The sequence below is a fragment of the Podarcis tiliguerta genome, assembly GCF_965153285.1.
Source record: "Podarcis tiliguerta genome assembly, chromosome: 14".
NCBI classification, from domain to species: domain Eukaryota; kingdom Metazoa; phylum Chordata; class Lepidosauria; order Squamata; family Lacertidae; genus Podarcis; species Podarcis tiliguerta.
This window is the reverse complement of record NC_139547.1, coordinates 44,405,895-44,426,594: the sequence shown is the minus strand read 5'-3', so window position 1 is coordinate 44,426,594 and position 20,700 is coordinate 44,405,895. Positions and strand designations below refer to the sequence as shown.

General features: G+C 42.5%; 1 protein-coding gene across 2 annotated transcripts; it reads left to right on the top strand.

The window, feature by feature from the left end:
• Positions 1–766: 766 nt before the first annotated feature.
• On the top strand, positions 767–19,912 carry ARPC1A (actin related protein 2/3 complex subunit 1A). Of its 2 annotated transcripts, none has more exons than XM_083413690.1 (10): positions 767–943; positions 5,376–5,480; positions 6,094–6,198; positions 10,272–10,494; positions 13,488–13,595; positions 14,494–14,706; positions 15,193–15,268; positions 16,271–16,464; positions 17,573–17,663; positions 19,518–19,912. In XM_083413690.1, exons 2-10 carry the CDS (start codon positions 5,417–5,419, stop codon positions 19,554–19,556), a joined length of 1,113 nt encoding a protein of 370 aa, XP_083269816.1. In that variant the 5' UTR covers positions 767–943; positions 5,376–5,416; the 3' UTR covers positions 19,557–19,912. The 2 variants fall into 2 exon arrangements, with proteins under 2 accessions (XP_083269816.1, XP_083269817.1); XM_083413691.1 differs by lacking the exon at positions 767–943 and adding an exon at positions 1,407–2,369.
• The last annotated feature ends 788 nt before the right edge of the window (positions 19,913–20,700 follow it).

The window sequence follows — 20,700 nt, the reverse complement described above, 5'->3', positions numbered from 1 at the left end:
TTAGCAAAAACTCTCCCCTCTGCCTTTTTCTTTTATTTATGTCACAATTTGTTGTGGGGGACTCAGTGTTTTACAGAAAAAGAAGTATAAAATTATTACTAAAAAGTTTACAACTATATTTCAAAATGTACAAAGTGTAAATAATAATAATAATAATAATAATAATAATAATAATATAATTTTACCCCACCCCCCACCCATCTGGGTTTCCCCAGCCACTCTGGGAGGTTTACAGTATAAATAAAAAATAGTAAAAACAAATTAAAACACCTACAAACTTTCCGAACTTCTAGATAGGCTTATTTAAACAAGAATGTTTTCAGAAGGCGCCAAAAAAATATACAGTGTGTAGGAGTGCAAATAGCCTCACAGTGAAGGCGCCTGATATTAAGAGGCAGGGAGTTCCACAGCGTCGATGCTGCCACGCTAGACAATCGAGCTCTTCCACGTGCGGAGCGGGTGTAATACGGCACCTACCTGCGCAAGCGCACTACGACGAAGCGCTTTCCGAACCGCCTACTCTTATCTGCGCAGGCGCAGTGAAAGACCCGCCTCTTCAAGGTAGCCGGCTTCCTTGCTTGCTTGCTTGACTTGCTTGGTTGCCTCTTTCCCACGGCAGCGCCTCAGCGCAGGCGCAGTAAGCGAATGCAGCCCGGGCTTCCAACCTTGTCCGAACCCAACATTCGGCGCAGGCACCGTGAGCGAGCGAGGCCGCTCCGTCGACCGTTGGTCACGCATGCGCCTTGCGAGAGAGGCGCTCCGGGAGTGCGTTGCGCAGGCGCGCGGGGGCCGGGCCTGTGACGGAGCCGGGCCCTTGCTTGGCGGCCGCGCCTTCCTCGCATTCCCTCAGAGAGCGCCGCTCGGAGCGGAGTCGCGTTGACTGGCCAGAGTCCGCGAGCCGCCCCCGGCCCCCGCACCCCGCCGCTTTCCTCAGGCCCGGACGGTGAGTGAAAGGGGAAGAAGGGGTTAATTTCCTTTGGTTTCCCTCTTCCCTCCATCCTAATTAAAGGGGGGGGGGTGAGTGAAGCGCCTCCTCTGGGCTGTGGGGAAATTGGGGTGGGGGGGGGGAGAAGATAACCCCCAGGCCCTTCTCCCCACCCCATTTTAGGAACAATAATTGGGGGTAAGGGGGTTGCCAGGCTATTATGCGTCCATTAAACAGTGCTGCAATAATAATAATAATAATAATTATTATTATTATTATTATTAATAATAATAATAATAAATGAATTAGTAAATGAACCTGTATCTATTTATCAGGTATTATTTTATTGCATTGAATTCTTATGCATTTCCTGCTGCTTTTTCCATTGACCTCACTGCAAGGTGTATATTCGTTCTATGCCCCCCCTTCGTTTCCCCCCTCCTTCACAGCAAACCCTTAATTCATTTCATTTACAGCCCCTGCCCTGAAGCGGCTGACAGCAGACAGAAGGCAACCCAGAATGCAAAATATCGGAATAATCTTAAGCAGCAAAACACAGCATATTTATCTCGAAATGCGCAAAGCAGGCCAGAGCCCCGTTCACATCAAAACAGTGCTGTGATAGCATAAACCTTGCGATCCTGTGCAAATATGTTTGGGAATAAGCAGCACTGAATATGACAGGGTTTGCTTCGTAGCCACACTCGAAGCAGCTTCTGAAATTGTCTCACAGAAAAAGTCACATCCAAGTCTAGTATGACAAATGGAAATAACACTTTGCCCCTCTAGTGCCAGAATGATTCAGGTAGCATTTCCTGCTCTCATCCCTGGTGTTGTTTGGCCTCTGCCTACTAGGTAATAAGGCTGGGCTCTCATTCTGCCAGTCTGCCCTTATAGGCAACTGAGAGAGAGGTTCGCTATGTATTGATTTGTCATTGTTCTTTTTCCTAGTAAATGGCCATATCTGCAACAGGTAGGGCGTACATGGAGGGAGGTGTCACCTGGGGAACCGCAGGGCATCTCTGAGCACAGGGACATTGCATCTCCCCTTTATGGCAGCCCTGTCGATGAGGGTGCCAGAGGTGGAGGGCAGCCTTTGTTCCACCATCATCACAATGTCCTTCTAATGCAAGGATTGTGTTCATTGTTGTGATTGGAAGAGCTGAATAGTCTTAGTAAGAAAACATAGGAATTCTCCCTTTATTTCCTGTTTGAGAAGAAATCTAGGTAGTCTTAAGAGGAATGGGTTTTGGCTTCCAAATTTTTGTAGAAGTAAAAGGCGCTAATGGAGTCAGCTTAATATTTGCCAAGCTTTGAATCAAAGTGTCGATGGAACTGACACTGTTACAGGTGTCACATAATACCTGTTCCGCATTTGTAAGAATTTGATGCTTTCAAGTGTAGAAGCGCCCACACTTTGGAACTCCCTGCCTATTGAGAACAGGCAAGTCACCTTCACTCTACTCTTTTCTGCACTTGCTAAAAGATACATAGAATCATAGAATCATAGAGTTGGAAGAGACCACAAGGGCCATCGAGTCCAACCCCCTGCCAAGCAGGAAACACCATCAGAGCATTCCTGACATATGGTTGTCAAGCCTCTGCTTAAAGACCTCCAAAGAGGGAGACTCCACCACACTCCTTGGCAGCAAATTCCACTGTTGAACAGCTCTTACTGTCAGGAAGCTCTTCCTAATGTTTAGGTGGAATCTTCTTTCTTGTAGTTTGGATCCATTGCTCCGTGTCCGCTTATCTGGAGCAGCAGAAAACAACCTTTCTCCCTCCTCTATGTGACATCCTTTTATATATTTGAACATGGCTATCATATTCAGAATGTTAATGTGTGTTTTAGTCTCTTTTTAGTTTATCACTGACTTTAATTTTTTTGAATGTTTTACATAGCTGTTTTTATCAGTAATTTTATTATTCTATTCTTTTTGCAAACTACTTTGAAAATCAAGCAGTGTATAAATTTATGAAATAAAGAGATCTAGAATAGATTCTTACTGTGATGGAATTTTGAGTGAGCTGATTTGTACCTTACACTTCAACTGTTGTCAATGTTATGCATGTTTACCATGTTCAGAAAAGCTTCCACGTCAATTTCCACTCCAAATAAAAACCCCTAAGCTCCCACCTCCCCCAGTGGCATTTCTTCCCAGCTGAAGCCCATCTTCATTGGGAAGTAATATAAAAATCCTGATTTGGATAGCTGGTATTGTGGTGAGATGAGCTAGGATTTTAAAAATCTCATAATGTTGGTGGAGGTGAGATTTGTGAGATGTGGAAAGCAACACATCTGTGTGGCAACAAGGGAGAGTACTTTTTTGGTTATCACCATCTTTTGCATTCTTTTGCCTTTTGCATTCTGTCCCAGGTGGTGACACTGACATCTTTTTGACACCAGATTAACATCTTCCTCTTCACCCAAACATTTGCTGGAGTTTCATCCACTTGGTGGGTGTTTATGTTACTGCTATTCTGGGTTGCAAATAAGTTTCTCTGCCTCCACCCCAGGGAGCTGGTGTTTTATGCTTTGTATATCCAGCCAATTGTTTAAATTTTCATTGTGGTGGTTTTCAGTATTTTTTATGCCCCTAGTTTGATTGTGAGTTGCCTAGAGATTGGCCTCAGTTAGGTGTTGTTGGTGGCATCTGTCTGCAGAGACAATGGAGGATTGCACTTTCAGGGGTGAAGTCAAACCATTGGAGAGTTACAGCACCTGCTGTGGCTGTAGAGACTGATATGGGAGGTACATGTTTAATTGCAGGTGGGGCAGATGAAGGCGTCCGGTTTTGCTGCTATAGCTGCACCATGACTAACAAACTAAACAGGGTGTATTTATCTGGTATTAGCATCAAAAAGGGGAATGCAGGTGAACTGAACTTTATTACTTCACTGCAGTTAGTTTGCCCTGGTGACTTTCCCCCCCAAAGGTAAGAAAAAGGAGGGATCAGCTGAATGTCCAAATCACCCAGCAATTTCCAACCAACACTAATGTGATTTGGAAAAGCTATATCTTTAACGGGAAATAATTACAGTAGCTTTAAAAGCAGTATATTTTGGTGCTTCTGTGATTCCATTGCAGGTGATGAACTGTTAGGATCTTTCTTTTTTAAAGTTGATTTATTACTGAGTTTCGCTTTGCTTTCATTTGTTTTTGTCTTTGCCTGGATTTTTACTTTGCTCAGCACCTTTTTCTAGCAGCCAGTGGGCATGGAAGTGGATGATAGCATTAATGCTTTCCTTCAATGCATATGATGGAAAAATGGTTCCTCAAAGTGTGGGTAACCCTTGGGAGAATAGTGATGTAGTTGTGCAGAAGTGTAGGCTGGTGGGGGTGGGGAGCTGCAAATTTAGATTATTTTAGATGACTTAACTGTTGCACCCATTATGCTGTGGTTTCTGTGCACATTCCAAGCCATAGGAGTCATCGATTTGACATACACATTAAGATGATTCAGTTTTCTTACCTTTTAAGATGCAGTCGCTCAGTGGAATATGCTGGCTATGAAGCTACACTTAGTTTTCTGCCCTACTCATGACATTGTAAACTGTCATCTTGAGGCAGGTCTTTTGTCTCCTAACTTAAGCTTCTGCATACAGTAATGAGGTTGCTAAATGAATAAGGCCAATAGAAGTTTCCCATTTAAAAGTTGGCAGGTCCTGTAAATGTGTGTGGTCTTGTGAGTTTCTTAAACTGTCTTCTTAAGCTTGGATGGAATTAAGTTCACTTAGAAACTCAGTGGTGGGACGCGGGTGGCGCTGTGGGTAAAACCTCAGCGCCTAGGACTTGGCGATCGCATGGTCGGCGGTTCGAATCCCTGCGGTGGGGTGCACTCCCGTCGTTCGGTCCCAGCGCCTGCCAACCTAGCAGTTCGAAAGCACCTCCAGGTGCGAGTAGATAAATAGGGACCGCTTACCAGCGGGAAGGTAAATGGCGTTCCGTGTGCTGCGCTGGCTCGCCAGAGCAGCGATGTCACGCTGGCCACGTGACCCGGAAGTGTCTGCAGACAGCGCTGGCTCCGGGCCTATAGAGTGAGATGAGCGCACAACCCTAGAGTCTGTCAAGACTGGCCCGTACGGGCAGGGGTAGCTTTACCTTTAGAAACTCAGTGACCACGTGCACAAGTGAGGGTGTAATAGTCAGAACTAGCCAGATGTTGTTGACCTATGTCTCCCATCATAAATGATGTAGTTACAGGTAGGTATCCGTGTTGGTCTGCCGTAGTCGAAACAAGCAAACAAACAAACAAAATTCCTTCCAGTAGCACCTTAGAGACCAACTAAGTTTGTTATTGGTTTGAGCTTTTTTGTGCCTGCACACTTCTTCAGATGGCAGTTGGAGTCCATCTGAAGGGTCACATTCCTGTCTTAGCAGCATTTAGTATTGGATGAATACAAAAGTGGGCAACATTAAATTTAAAGCATTTCTGCTTATTCCTTTCAGCTTCATCCCTCTTGACGCTTTAAGATCATTCCTTGTTCAGAATGTCTCTACACCAGTTCTTACTGGAGCCAATAACCTGTCACGCCTGGAACAGGGACCGAACTCGTGAGTACTGTCTTAATTCATGTGGCTTCATATCTGACAATAAACTAGTGCAGAAAAGCCAGCTTGGTTGCAGAATACACATAGCTGGGCGACTCTTTACTGAAAAAACTCATGTTGCCAATATCTGAGGTTCTGTACTAAAATTTTGGATTCTCTTCATTTGGCCCACTAGTATTGGGTCTAAACAAAATGAGTGCCCTGTAATTTCATCACAATGGCAGGCTTTTTTGGGTGGGGAGGGGAGCATTTCCCCATAAAAGCAGTGAATAAGGTTCTTTAATCTTTTCACCACCTGCAACGTCCAGCCCCTGAGTCGTTTCCCCCTCCATGTAGTTGAGCCCTTAAAGTACTCTTCCTTTTCTCACAGGCATTTGGTGGCCTGTGTTTGCCTGTGACTGGATTATATTTCTGCTTCTACTATTTTATGGGTTCTGCTTCTGTGCCATTGCTTTAGATTTTTCCTATTTTCAGTTTACCATTTTTATGCCAAGTGCATTTTTTTGTTGGAAAGACTCCTCGCAAGTTTCATGAATATGCTATGATTATGATTTTGAATCTTTCTTTCTTAAAAATAGAAATATTTCTTATACTAATCAATTCATCCTCTTGGCAGAGATTGCCATTAGCCCTAATAATCATGAAGTTCACATATATAAGAAGAGTGGGAACCAGTGGGTGAAAGCTCATGAGCTCAAAGAGCACAATGGACACATCACAGGTAAGAGAATTGTCAGCTGCAATTGTATTGGGCCTTTGAATATTTCAAGAGTCAAGCGCATCTAGGGAAGTCAACCTGTTAAATTGCTTCTTCTCGTTTTGAATAAAACAATACAGTTGCCATGCTGTGATTTTAGCTGTGTCCATCCAGGTGATTCTCTTAGAAACACCTATCAATTGCTGTCAAAAAGGGTTTTGCCTGGGGACCGGGAGTTGTTTTCATGGATTTGTGCCCCATTCCAAAGTAATAGTTTGTTTTAGTTGTTTGTATGAACTATTTTAAATTTCTTGTGTGCACCACTTTGTGAATGGAAGTTGAAAAGCAGCATGTATATTTTGTAAATACTTAAGATGCTATGGAAGAATACCTTGCATACCTAGAATACAGATGTGCACTTTCGCAGCTACTGTCATTTTTCACATTAGACTCTATCCCTGCCTGTTTATCTAGACACCCGCTTCTCCCTGAGGGATATTTGAATTGGAGGCTGGGCTTCCATTCTACCTCTGATGCTCTTTCAGGTGCATCAAACGCTCTTGCTGGCCAGCAGATTCCTATAGCAGCAAGCCTGCCTGGAAGCAGTGGTATCAGACAGTAAATGATGAGCACTACTGTAGCATTGGGTTATAGTAACTCTTGTTCTCTAGGAAGCCATTTTAGCAGCAAGAGAATCCAACACTGCTGCCTCCTTAACCCTCCTTAGCATTCAAAGAAAACTCATAAGTGAAAAGGTAATACAAAACAAGCAATTAAAAGATGTCTGTTTACTGTACATGAAACCTTAATATTCTGTGATATCTGAGTTTAAATTTGTGTTTTAAAACAACCTGGCTTTCATTGGCATGCACTGTTAATGCATTTCGTGCAGTTTTTGTACATCTTTGTTGTGCCACGATTATGCATATTGTAACATAGCCTAACCTCCCTCCAAGGATTATTGTGACACAAAAATGGTATATGCCCACACAAACAACCCTGAGCTTCTTGAAGGGAACAATTTGGCACAGTAGGTATAAAGAGGCTGATAGAAATATAGCGTTGGTGAAGGAGCTCTGCACTGTAATAATTTATCACAAGGAACCATTTTGGAGCTTTTGGCTTTGGAGTATTGGCTTAGTTTATACTGCAGGAAGATGTGGGAGAGCTGTACAGGACTCACATTTAAATGGCTATCTTTAGATCTGAAATAGCATCTTGCTGAGGCAGATGGATTTGTTCCATCACCCAGAGCACCATTGCACTAGCTATACCTGACTTTTATTTTGGGATTCTCTTTCTAATAAAAAATGAGGAAATCTTTTTGCTTACTGGAAAGCTCAGGTTCTAAAGCTCAGTGACTTGGGGGGGGGGGAATGCACACCACATTTGCAAACATAACTTCTTTGCCCACCGAGCGTACTCAGTCCACATTGGGCTCTGTGTGTGTGTGTGTGTGTGTGTGTGTTTGTATATGTCTGTATGTCTGCAAAGCTTGGTGTTCCCGTGAACCTGTTGATTCCTCTGTCTTGTGCATAGATGCTGCCAGTTTGTCTACGTAGTAAAGATCCCCACTTGGAGAATGAATTCACTATTAGTATCCTAAGGAAGATATAAATATAATTCTCTCATTTGATATACGGTAATCTGTTGTTAGAAGGCTCAAGCAGCAATAGCAGGCATGCACTTAGAAATGGATGCAGTTTGAGTCCCAAAGGCAGGTAGGATCCAGTAAGAAATGGTATATTGGGTGAACTGTGCAGACAGGGACACTGGAACACAGAAAGAGGCCTTTTACTGATTCAAACCGTCAGTCCATGTAGATCTGTGGTGATTAGCAACTGCTCAGTGGTCTCAAGCAAGGGTTTTTTTGCTGTACCTGTGGATTAAGCTTGGGAACTTCAGCAAGGAAAACATTTACTCCTCCCCTGAGCCTTGGCCCTTTCCCCAAAGGATTGCAAATAATTCATCTTCAATCCTGCTCAGAAACATTTTCATATGACTTACTATCTTACACTAGCAATATTTATTGTTGGTTCTTTAAAACTGTAGCATTGGAAACTAATTTGAGAATTAGCTACCATCATATCAAGAGTATGCATATTTACATTGTCATCTGAAACCCTGTTTGCATTGGTCATATGTAGTTGAAAATCAAACATTGTAAAACATTTTTGAAAGCCCATGAATAAAGTTGTAACTGTTCAGGTACTGCAACCACAGTACTTTGCTGAGACCAAGCTCCTCCTAGAGCTCTGAATTTGCAGGGGGAGAACTGGATGCTACAATAACTTGCGTATTTGAATCAAAGAAGTGGTTCTTGGAACCCAGAGGCAGGAGTTGTCTAAATTCTGCTTTGATAAAGGCCCAGCTATTTCTTTATAGACAGTGGTTTGAGAGAGGCATCACTCTTCCCATACAGACTCCTTTTGCCCCTTCTTAAACACCCTTTGCAGTGTCCTTGTTAGCGTGTAATGCTAAACCAAACCATGGCTTAGCATGAACGAGTAAATATGCAGGCTGCCAAAGAGGAGAGGGCGTATCTTTTCATGTTGTCTCTATTCAGGCTCATGGTTTAGCTCTTTCCAGACAAGCCACAAGTTGTAGCCAAGGTTTGTCCTTGGCTTCCAGCTTGTCTGGGCCACTAATATGACTTAGATCGGCGCATCAGCAAAGTGCTTGCAATCCCCTCTCTGGGAGCACAATAAGCCTTCGTTTGACTTCATGTTACATGCAAAGTGGGCCAGTGTGTTGAATACATAAAGCTGTTTTGTAGAGATGAGTCTACTGTACACATTGCAACCAGGAATCCTTTTTTCAAACTACCTTCAACTCTGAGAAAGTCTCCAGTCTGAGATATTTCCCAGTAAAACCTTTTATTGGGATTTGCTTACATGATTAGGAGAAACAGAGGAGTTTGTAAGATGGTTATTTCAGGCCCGTTAGTTGCCAGTTCATTTCAGGATTGTTTATACTGTCCAGGAATTTGAGGGATCTATTCATATCCTTACTTCTGGAGCAAGTTGCCATTGCCATAAATTTGAAGCTTTCCCACTTCTCGCTTAAATGTCCCGTCATGATAAAAATGGATCATGGGTGCTCTCTTAACAGTTCCAGCCATTCAACAGCAATACAGTATGTGCTTAGAGAAGTTACTGAGTGGCACCTTGATGGCTACAAAACACCTTTTCCTTATAGACTCACTAGTCATAGCCACTGTGACTTTTAGCAACATTGTGAAGCTGACCTATTTGAAGTTGGATTTTAGCTAGTGGAAGAATAAGGACTTTAGTTGTATGTTAACCGTACATTTGCTTTACAGTGGTACCTCAGGTTAAATACGCTTCAGGTTACATATGCTTCAGGTTACAGACTCCGCTAACCCAGAAATAGTGCTTCAGGTTAAGAACTTTGCTTCAGGATAAGAACAGAAACCGGGTTCTGGCAGCGTGGCGGCAGCAGGAGGCCCCATTAGCTAAAGTGGTGCTTCAGGTTAAGAACAGTTTCAGGTTAAGAACGGACCTCCGGAACGAATTAAGTACTTAACCCGAGGTACCACTGTAATTCTGTTCAGTTTGAGTGGGGTTTTTATGCTTCCATAATTGTTTCTGTCCATGACTCTTCCAAGGTAGGATGGACTTGGAAATCTACAGTATATGAAAGGTGTTCTTCTGGTTAAATATTTGATACTGGCAAAGCAAGAAACATGGCGCTTTGTTCATTCTGTTTTTATGTGACTCAGCCTCCAATTTAGCCTTGGATCGCATAAACCCAGGCATGCGATCCTATAAACTTAAATATATAAAACAACAACACCAACTTAACCATGGATGGATTTGAAGACAGAGGCTGTACTGATCTTAAATGGTGACTTAAAGTAGGGGATTATTAGCTCCTGGTTTGAGGACACCCTAAAGGGACCTGATTCAGCAACTTTGCTAAAACTAAGCAGGACTCGGAAGTGTCTGGATGCCACCTGGAGTTCTATCATGGAAGAAATGCAGAATAAAAATGTAATGACTAGGAGGTGGTAGGATTGCAGTGTGTGATTAATAAGATGTGGCATCAAAGAAACAAAACTGTATTCAAACTTGCAGGCATTGACTGGGCCCCCAAGAGCGACCGCATTGTCACTTGTGGTGCTGACCGTAACGCTTACGTCTGGAGTCAGAAGGACGGAGTGTGGAAGCCAACACTGGTGATTCTGAGGATCAACCGAGCAGCCACCTTTGTGAAGTGGTCTCCTTTGGAGAACAAATTTGCTGTTGGAAGTGGAGCTCGACTCATATCTGTGTGCTACTTTGAGTCTGAAAATGACTGGTGAGTTGCCTAATGCAGATTGCTTCTCTTCTCATTCCTCAGCTTGCTTCAGCAGTGACAAGCTTAAAATATAGTTGGTTGGTTGTCAGTGAGGTCTTAAATTCTGAGGCTTCAGTGTCTAAATCTTTTTCTCCTCTACATTATTTTAAAGGGTGTGAAACCATTTTGAGTCTATCTCATTATGGCAACAAGCCAGAAAATTGCAGGGTAGCTCTGTGTGCTCAAAGCCTTTCATTACATGCTTGAGAATGGAAACAATTTTGTTGCTTTTACTTGAGAATGTAAATGAGTTCTGCTGCTTTCAGTATGGCAAGAGTTTCAAATACCTTGCTAATGTTACTTTTGCAGCTGGTAGCTAACAAGTTATCTGTAAAACATCTGTCTTGAATAAGTTTAATTACTTTAACAGTTCAGTTGCTCTTCTTTAAATAATATTTAATTTTCCACATTCAATAAACAAAAAAAAAGAACAAATCGACAAACACATCAAAAGGAAAAAAGCAAAAGAAAAACAATACATACATTATACAAAAACACAAAGAAAAATGAAAACGGTAAAAATAAAAGAGTTAAAAACAAATATTGTATCATTATATTCTTCAGCATTAACTTAGGTCTGCGACTTCCCCATGCCTTCCCACTCTGTATTCTAGGTCTTATATTCTGGTAGTAAACTCTTTCCCTCTGGCGTATCTTTGGTTCAGATTAATATTATTGTCTTATTTATCCTTACATTTCCCTATGTCTTATTAAATATACTTTCTTTAACATTGTCATTTTTATAATAACATTCTTTTACATTCAATCTGATAACCTCAAACGTTCGTAATTTTATAATGCTTCTGTAAATAGTCTTTAAATTTCCTCCAGTCTTCCTTCTCCATCTCTTCTCCCTGGTCTCTGATTCTGCCGGTCATTTCTGCAAGTTCCATGTAGTCGATGAGCTTCATTTGCCATTCTTCCAGCGTGGGTAGATCTTGCGTCTTCCAATATTGTGCGATGAGTATTCTTGCTGCTGTTGTAGCGTACATAAAAAAAGTTCTGTCCTTCACTTGAACCTGTTGGTTTACCATACCCAGGAGAAAGGCTTCTGGGGTCTTTCTAAATGTGTATTTAAATATTTTTTTCAATTCATTATAAATCATTTCCCAGAAAACCTTAATCCTTGGGCACGTCCACCAAAGGTGAAAAAAGGTACCTTCTGCTTCTTTACATTTCCAGCATTTGTTATCAGGCATATGATACATTTTTGCAAGCTTGACTGGTGTCATGTACCACCTATATATCATTTTCATTATGTTCTCTCTTAAGGCATTACATGCCGTAAACTTTATTCCAGTGGTCCACAACCTTTCCCAGTCAGCAAACATTATGTTATGGCCAACGTCTTGAGCCCATTTAATCATAGCCGATTTCACTTCCTCATCCTGTGTGTTCCATTTCAGCAGCAAATTATACATTCTAGACAATATTTTTGTTTTAGGTTCTAATAGTTCTGTTTCCAATTTTGATTTTTCCACCTGGAAGCCAATTTTTCTGTCCATTTTAAATACCTCCATTATTTGATAATAATGAAGCCAATCTCGGACTTTACTTTTTAGTTTATCAAAACTCTGCAGTTTCAGTTTGTCACCATCCTGTTCTAAGATCTCCCAATACTTCGGCCAATTTGCCTCCATATTGAGTCTCTTTACTGCCTTAGCTTCCATTGGAGACAACCACCTTGGGGTTTTGTTTTCCAAAAGATCTTTATATCTAATCCAGACATTGAACAGTGCTTTTCTGACAATGTGAATTTTGAACATTCTATGCACTTTAACTTTATCATACCATAGATATGCATGCCAGCCAAATGCATTATTGAACCCTTCTAAATCCAATATATCTGTGTTTTCAAGAAGTAGCCATTCCTTCAACCAGCAGAAAGCTGCTGCTTCATAATAGAGTTTTAGGTCTGGCAGGGCAACGCCCCCTCTTTCTTTAACGTCTGTTAATATTTTAAATTTTATCCTTGGCTTTTTGCCCTGCCAGACAAATTTAGATAGATCTTTTTGCCACTTCTTGAAACAGTCAGTTTTATCAATAATCTGCAGTGTCTGAAACAAAAATAGCATTCTTGGCAATACATTCATCTTAATTACAGCAATGCGCCCCAGTAGTGAGAGTTTCAAGCTAGACCACGTATCTAGATCCTTTTTTATCTCCGTCCAGCATTTCTCATAGTTGTCTTTAAATAAGTTCCCATTTTTTGCTGTCATAGTTATTCCCAAATATTTAACTTTCTTCACTACTGTTAAACCTGTTTCTTTCTGAAACCTTTCATTTTCAATTTCTGTCAGATTTTTTGTCAAAACCTTAGTTTTTGTTTTATTTAATTTAAAGCCTGCCAATTGGCCAAATTCTTGAATCAGTTCTAAAACTTTTTTTCCACTAGATTCTGGCTCCTGCAACGTCAAAACCAGGTCATCTGCAAAAGCTCTTAATTTATATTGTTTAGCTCCGACCTGTATCCCTTTAACCAATTGGTCCTTTCTGATCGTATTCAGCAACACCTCCAGGACCGATATAAAAAGTAGTGGGGAAATTGGGCACCCTTGTCGTGTTCCTTTTTCTATTCTGAACTCTTCTGTCAAAACATTATTTACTATTAATTTAGCTTTTTGTTCAGAATAGATTGCCCCTATACCATTTTCAAATTCTTGGCCTACCCCCATGTCTTCTTTAAAAGGCCCATTATTTGTGGAAAAAATACTGTATATTTCCGTGTATAAGACTATATTTCCCCCTATTTTTTTCGAGTTTAAAATTGGGGGTCATCTTATACATGGATAGTGCATATGGGGGATTTCTTTATTTGGAGTCCCAAAAAATAGGGGTTGTGTTATACATGGGGGCATGTTATACACGGGAAAATACGGTAAATTTTTGCACAGCTGTTTTGGTGCTGAAGCAACGATTACAAGTTTCTTACTGATTTTTCTCCTTCCCTCCAGGTGGGTGAGCAAGCACATTAAGAAGCCCATTCGCTCCACTGTCCTTAGCCTAGATTGGCACCCCAACAATGTTTTGCTTGCAGCTGGATCCTGTGACTTCAAATGCAGGTGAGAGAATGCAAAGCACTTTGGGATGTGGATTTGGGTGAATGCTCATACTGATTAGCACCAGTTCTTTAACACCCTGCGTGTCCAATGGCTCTGCCAGCAGCAGATGGGAAGACTGCAGCAAGAGGCAGCAGCGAAAAGGTGACCAAATTTGGGGGAAGGGTTTGGATAATAAGTATTCCAGTATATGGCAAACAGTTCGCCGACATGGCAGCCATCAAGTCAGCCTACTTTGACAAGTACTGCTCTTGCGATGTCCAGAGCAATTCTGTGCTGCAGATGTAAACAATAGGAGTTCATGCTCAAAGTGGGAACTGTCGCACATGGCTTTTTTGAATTTTCTGAATTCACTTCCAGGTGTGAAAGGGTTGGTGAGTGTCAGCCATGTTGAGTTTGTGTAGTTGATGTCCATAATCCAGATTGGGATTGTATCAGTTTACATGTTGATCGCTCCCATACCAAAATGGAACGATGGGACCTGTGGAAGTGGAACTGCAACCGTAGCACCACACCCCATGCACAAGCTGGCTCCTCTTCTGCAGTTTTCTCTTTGGCACTACAGCCCCTGGGTTAGGAAGCCTGCCTGGTTTAGTGTCACATGTCAGCCTTCCTGTGGCCCGCAGCTTGCACTCTGCCTCTCTACTTGGCCTCTAATTATCTTGGTAGACATACCTCATTTATATAGCTATTAATAAGACATATAAATTAAACCAAACACTGCAATATGTTAAATGTTCACATAAACTGCTGTTAACTACATTGGTAGAGCTTTACGTGAGGCTAGTTTGCTGACTTTGATACTTGAGTTGCCTATGAAATTAGAAATTTCATTTCTGCACAAAGGTAGGCTTGAGTCCCATCCCCCTCCTAATTTCCTCTTCTGCCTCTTTGTTTGCAGAGTGTTTTCAGCTTACATTAAGGAAGTGGATGAGAAACCGGCCAGCACACCCTGGGGGTCCAAAATGCCCTTCGGGCAGCTGATGGCTGAATTTGGTGGCGCAGGAAGTGGTGGTTGGGTCCACAGCGTCAGTTTTTCTGCCAGTGGCAACCGCCTGGCCTGGGTCAGCCATGATAGCACTGTGTCGGTTGCAGATGCTTCCAAAAACATGATGTAAGTAATGTAGCAGAATCTTAGGGTGAGTTTCCTTGACATGGTGATCATAATCTTCCTACTTCGATGCAGTAGTGCGCTGATGTATATTTGCTCAGCATATTTAACTTATAGGCCAGGGATGGGGAACCTTTGGCCCTCCAGATTTGCTGTGCTGTAGCTCCATCATCCTGACTGGGGCTGATGGGAGTTGGAGTCCAGCAACGACTGTGGGCTACAGATTCCCCATCCCGGCCAAGGGCAGCTGGTATCCTGGTTGTAATGCACGACAAGTAGGGACTGGGATGAATGTACAGCTTAATATCAGAACTAATTGTCTGGTTCATATTTTAACAAACGGTATCAAAATTGCCTAGCCAAGTGAGCCAAGGCAGTCATGAAACTGGGTAATAATGCCAGATTCTGTCCTAACCAGCTGGTAAGAGGGGTACTTTTTATGAGATTTCTGTGTGATGCATCTTTAACAAGTGATCTTCTTGGGTTTAGGATCTCGCAATTGAAAACAGAATTCCTCCCATTGCTGAGTGTGTCGTTTGTCTCGGAGAACAGTGTGGTTGCTGCTGTAAGTGCCTTCTGTCGTTGACTTGCATCAATTTTTTTAGGGGCAACTATCGTTGCAAAGGCTTTATGTTACGTTGTTGAAGCTTCTTACTAGTAACCCTGTTCAAAAGCCTTGATGTCTTGATTGCGTACTGATTATTGTACAGATACAGTATTGCCTAATCTAAAGCAGCTTCAGATTATCTCAGGCACTATGTGTGTAGATATGTTTGTGTGCAATGAAAAAGCATTGCCATTTTTGTCACATTCACATGTTGAGCCCATTTGTTAAGCAACCTTGAACAATTATAGCTTCACAGCATCCTCAGTGAAATGCATACATGTGTGTTGGTTTATTTATCATTCCACTAGCAGCCTTGTGTATGGTATTTCTCATTTGAAAAGAATCAGTGGCTAAAATCAGTGTAGTTTTGAAACGTTCAGCCCACCATGTTGATTGAAAATGGTATCCAGTTTGTATTCAAACATAGACAAAAACCTGCTCCTTGGTCACCAGAACTTTCATGCAAAATTTGGTTATGGCATCTTAAGCATTGACCGAATACATAATGGGCAAACAACTTTCCAACACACAGTGTAGATTTATTTATATTCTGCCTTTCCTTTAAAGAGTTTGAGGTGGGGTATGTTGCTGTTCCCCACCCATTTCATCCTCCCAGCAGCCCTGTGGAGTAAGTTGTGCTAAGAGACAATGACTCGCACAGAGTCACTAAGTAAGCTTCATGGCTAAATGAGGATTTGAAACTGGGTCTCCCCTAGTCCTAGTCTGACCTCTACACCACACTGGTAAACTGCAGGAAGGTTTGTTGTTGTTGTTGTTGTTGTTGTTTGAGGTGGGGGCGTTCTTCATGGAAGTTATTTCTGTGTAGGAAAGTTGTAACCTTTGAAGCTTCCCCATTAGCGTGAAGACTTAAGCTTTTTAAAAGAAGGTGGCCAAGCCCAAGCAAGTAATTGGTAGTAGGTTTGGAGCACCAGCTAGACACATTCTGCTGATTTGTTACAGGGCCATGATTGCTGCCCGATGCTCTTCAACTGTGACGACCGTGGTACCCTCACCTTTGTCTCCAAGCTGGACATTCCCAAGCAGAGCATACAACGCAATATTTCAGCCATGGAACGTTTCCGCAACATGGACAAGAGAGCCACTACGGAGGATCGCAACACTGCTCTGGAGACGCTGCATCAGAACAGCATCACGTAGGTGGCACAGGGCTCGAGCTGCAGCCTACCTGGCCTTGAAACTTATAGTCTGTTACTTGTATTATTCTAGCATCACAGGAAGAAGCATTGCAGCTCCCCTCCTTCCTGCGCTGCCAGGTAACATGAGGAGCCTTGGACTGTGCTCTTCCTTGCTGTTGCTATTTCCCCACTCCAGATAACGTGGCCATTCCTGGTGTGGGAAGGAGCCCCCATGAGCATGTTAAGTTCCAGGTCAAGATGCACATGTCAAAAGGTGATGAACGCTGCTAGATCAGCTGAAATGCCCATGGTAGTCCAGCATTCCTGTTTTCACAGTGGCCAACCAGATGCCTTAGGGGAAGCCTGGAAGCAGAACCTACAAGCAACAGCACTCTCCCCACTTGTGCTAACCAGCTCCTGGTCTTCAGAGGCATGCTGCCTCCTGCACTGTAGTAGAACATAGCCTAGTAGCCATTGATAGCTTTTTCCTCCATAGTCTTTGAATGCCATCCCTTCCCCAGTAGCTTCTCTACCTCACCTGATTCTCAGAGATATATTGCCTCTTTACATTTAGTGATCAACAGAAGATGCTACCTTGTGGTACTTTTATTTCTCCACAAGTGTGCCATTGCAAGTAGCAAAGTGTGAAACCCACAATAAAATCAGAGTTACACAAGCCATGGGTAGCAAAGACCATTTTTTATTCCAGCAAGTTTTTTTTCTAGATGCTTCTTTTAAAATATAATTGGCTTCTGTTTCTCCTTTGTATTGCTTTTATATTAGTTTATTAATGTGTTTTAGTGTTTTGGTCATTTATAAATATAGCTTGGTTAGCTGCCGTTTTTTTCATATAGAAATGGGTATAAATATTTGAATCAGTAGCTCTAACATGAAAGTGGCTGCAGGTAATTTTGCAGTTACTGCTGGAGGAAATCCTTTTATCAGGTTGCATGCATTCAGCCTACTCCATTCTGGCTCAGTAAGGTTATACTCAATCACTGTGACCAGGAAGGGGAAAAATGATTTGCATTCTGTTTAACACAGCGCAAAATGTCCAGTGCTAAGTGTATTGCAATAAGCCTATTTCCTCCTTCAGGGATTAAAGCTGTCCCTTTTCTCCTTGCAGCCAAGTGTCTATTTATGAGGTGGACAAACGAGACTGCCGCAAGTTCTGCACCACTGGAATTGATGGAGCAATGACCATCTGGGACTTCAAGGTCTGTTTTGGTAACACTGCTCACACCAAATTAGCACCCTGCAACCTTGTTAATATCTTGTAGGCCAGCACTAGGGTTAATCGTTTTAGTAAAAGGGACCTGGGGATACTGTTGTCAGACTTTGGGGGCATTGTCCCCAAATGGCTTATTTGGCAGATGGTGCTACTCAGGACTAATATTGTTAAACGGGGTAATTTCTGTCCCTTTTAGGAATTTCAGTAGTGCTTTGTCCTCCATCCCCTCTCTGCTTGACTTTTTGCAATAATCCAGCTGTGGCTAGGACTGGGGGCGAAGCCTTGGATCCTAAGAAATCAATTTAAGTAAATGAATAGAAGAAAAGTTTCCCATCCACCCAATTTTGGATGATTCTCCTGCACCCTGTTTCACATGGTTCAAGAAGGCCCCCAACCCCAAAGAGAGGTTTTTCAGGGGGACAACTGGCTGCGGGGGGTGGGGGGAGGCAAGAAAAGGATGCGTAACTCCTACTATGAACTTCCTTAAGTTGTTCTTAATAGAAGAACCTGCTGGATAAGACCAAATGCCCTGTTCTAACTGGAAGTACTGTGCATGCCACAGTATGGTTTGCCTGCAGAAGGTCCCAGGTTCAGTCCCTGGCATCTCTTACAGCAAGTGATGTGGAACAACTTTGCCCGATACTCTGCAGAGTCTTTGCTGGTCAGAGTAGATGGACAAACAGTATTAAAACAGTTTCCCATGTAGGTCCTCTGGTTTCCCTACACAGCAGGCTGCTGGAGGATAACAAGGTCACTGAAAGCTGCGCTGCATGCACGGGGGAAAGTGTGTAAAACAGCGCATGGTGTTTCTTCTCTCGTTTCCTGTGCTTGCAATGGAGTGCTGAATTCGAGGGGGAGGGGGAAGCTTAAATGAATTTTGCTTTGCATGTGCAACATTCCTGTCATTTCCTTTCGCTGCTCAGTAGGTGTCTCTGTCTCTGCGTCTTCCTGAGATTCCAGGATCTAGACAGGAAGACTTGAAGTTGGGGGACTGGAGGCTAATATTTCCTACCATGGCTTTGCACAGCCATGGTCCTCAAGCCATGACCATGTTAAACTGCATACTGACTCCTATGTTGAATGGCAGACATTACCACTTTTGGGTTGTCTCCAACTGCTCTGAGCAGACTCATTTGGATGATTAGACGTGACTGTTTGCATCAATTCATATGAATTCTTATTTTAAAATTTATTTTATTTATTTGGTTTCTGTACTGCCCTTTATGAAACGATCCCAGGGCAGTGTACAACATTAAAAACATGTCTTAAAAAGACAGCATAATAAAATAATCATAATAGCAGTAGTAAGGTGCTATCCTAACCATGTCTACTCAGAAGTAAGTCCCTTTGAATGCAGTGGGAGTTACACCCAAGAAAGTGGGGTTAGGACTGCAGCTGTAGTCGGGGCTGCACAAAAAACTTCCCAGTAACTTGTGCACCACGAAAGGATGAATTCTCACATTCTGGGTTTTTTGCATTTTGCCTCAAAATTGTAGAGGGGCAAAGAGCTAGCTAGGTATTGAAGCCCCCTTGCTATTGATAACCATAGAAAAATCTTACTCATATTCTCTCCCTCTTGCCCCCCTTTTATGGGTTCTGAAATTTCAGCAGGTATTGCCTGCATGCCTTTGGGCACATTTTCTTACTCATAGGGACTAGGAAATTCTGACCTCCTTGCTTTTTAATAACAGCAGAGTGTCGCAGCTGAATTTTGTGCTCAGGATTCTGTTCTGCACTCCCATGGAACTGCAGCTTCCCCCCAGCAGCCATGGCTAATGGTTTCTCTCTCTCTCTCTCTCTCTCTCTCTCTCTCTCTCTCTCTTTTTTTTTTTTCCCCTAGACATTAGAGTCCTCGATCCAGGGGCTGCGGATCATGTAAATCTGGCTCTCTGTTCTCTAGCAAGACAACTCGTTCTGGCACCTGCACAGACTTGAAAAGGGATGGTGAAGATAGGTCACTTTTTGAAGCACTGAGAAAATGACGACTTGGTGGATTTTTTTTTTCTTTTCATTTTCATCCCCCAATTTTGGTGAAATGTGTTGGTTTGAAAATCAGCTGTGATTGTGGTATATATTTGGCTTTGTTTTTATTATTATTATTGGTTGTTTCATTCCATTCTTTGCCAAAGCTGCTCCTTAAAATAGTTTATTGCAGGAAGTATGAATCACTAACTTAAAAGGGGAATTTTGTGTAAACATGTCTGCTAGAAAATAAAATTTTAAACAAACTCCAAATGTTCTCTGTGAAATTCCTGTGTACATATAATCCAGTGGAAGAGATTCAGAATGGCATGAACTATGTGACACGAAACGCATAACGGTCCCTTGTTTTTCCCATCTTTCAAAATGTCAACGGGTGGGTGGAGTGCAGGAAGATAGCACAGAGAAAGAGGGTCTAAAAAATCCTCCCCCAGTCTGCTGTCCCAATTCAGCTCCCATCACCCCAAGCTAACATGGCTGATGGCCAGGGATGTAAGGAGCTGGACCCAGTGTTGGGAAAGAGCGATTAGCTTATGGTGTAATAATATGGCCTAGATAGTGCTGTGCCATGAAACCTCTACCTACATATCTCCATATGATAGTTCCATCACTTTCGGTTTACATTTGCTCAGTGATACCTTCACTTTGCTCAGTGATAGAGCATCTTCTCTGCATTGCATAAGGCCCCAGCTTAGTCCTTGGCATCTCCAGGTAAGGGTTGGGAGAAAACTTGAAATTCTGGAGAGCTGCTACTAGTCAGCCTTGACCTTACTGAGCTAGATTGATCTGACATTGTAGAAGGCAGCTTCCTGTATTCTTAAAGGCACAGCTAATCACCTCTACAGTTGAAGGGGCTGTGTGCAAACTGCCTTCTGGTGGGCCGCCTCTACTTACGGGCCTTGGAGCAGTAGTGCTCCAAGTAGATTGTAGTTGCCCTTTTAATTTCCCACAAAACCTAGTGTAGCACTGTTCTGGGGCATTGGGGGAAATTCTGAAATGGAAGCTAGGCCCTGCAGCGGAAAAGGGGGAGGCCTTGTCAGGCA

Excerpts from the sequence above, each read along its gene's own strand:
- ARPC1A (XM_083413690.1), top strand. The coding sequence starts at position 5,417 with ATGTCTCTACACCAGTTCTTACTGGAGCCAATAACCTGTCACGCCTGG. Across the intron at positions 5,481-6,093 it reads CTGGAACAGGGACCGAACTC|AGATTGCCATTAGCCCTAAT; the intron begins GTGAGTACTGTC and ends TCCTCTTGGCAG. Across the intron at positions 10,495-13,487 it reads TTTGAGTCTGAAAATGACTG|GTGGGTGAGCAAGCACATTA; the intron begins GTGAGTTGCCTA and ends CCTTCCCTCCAG.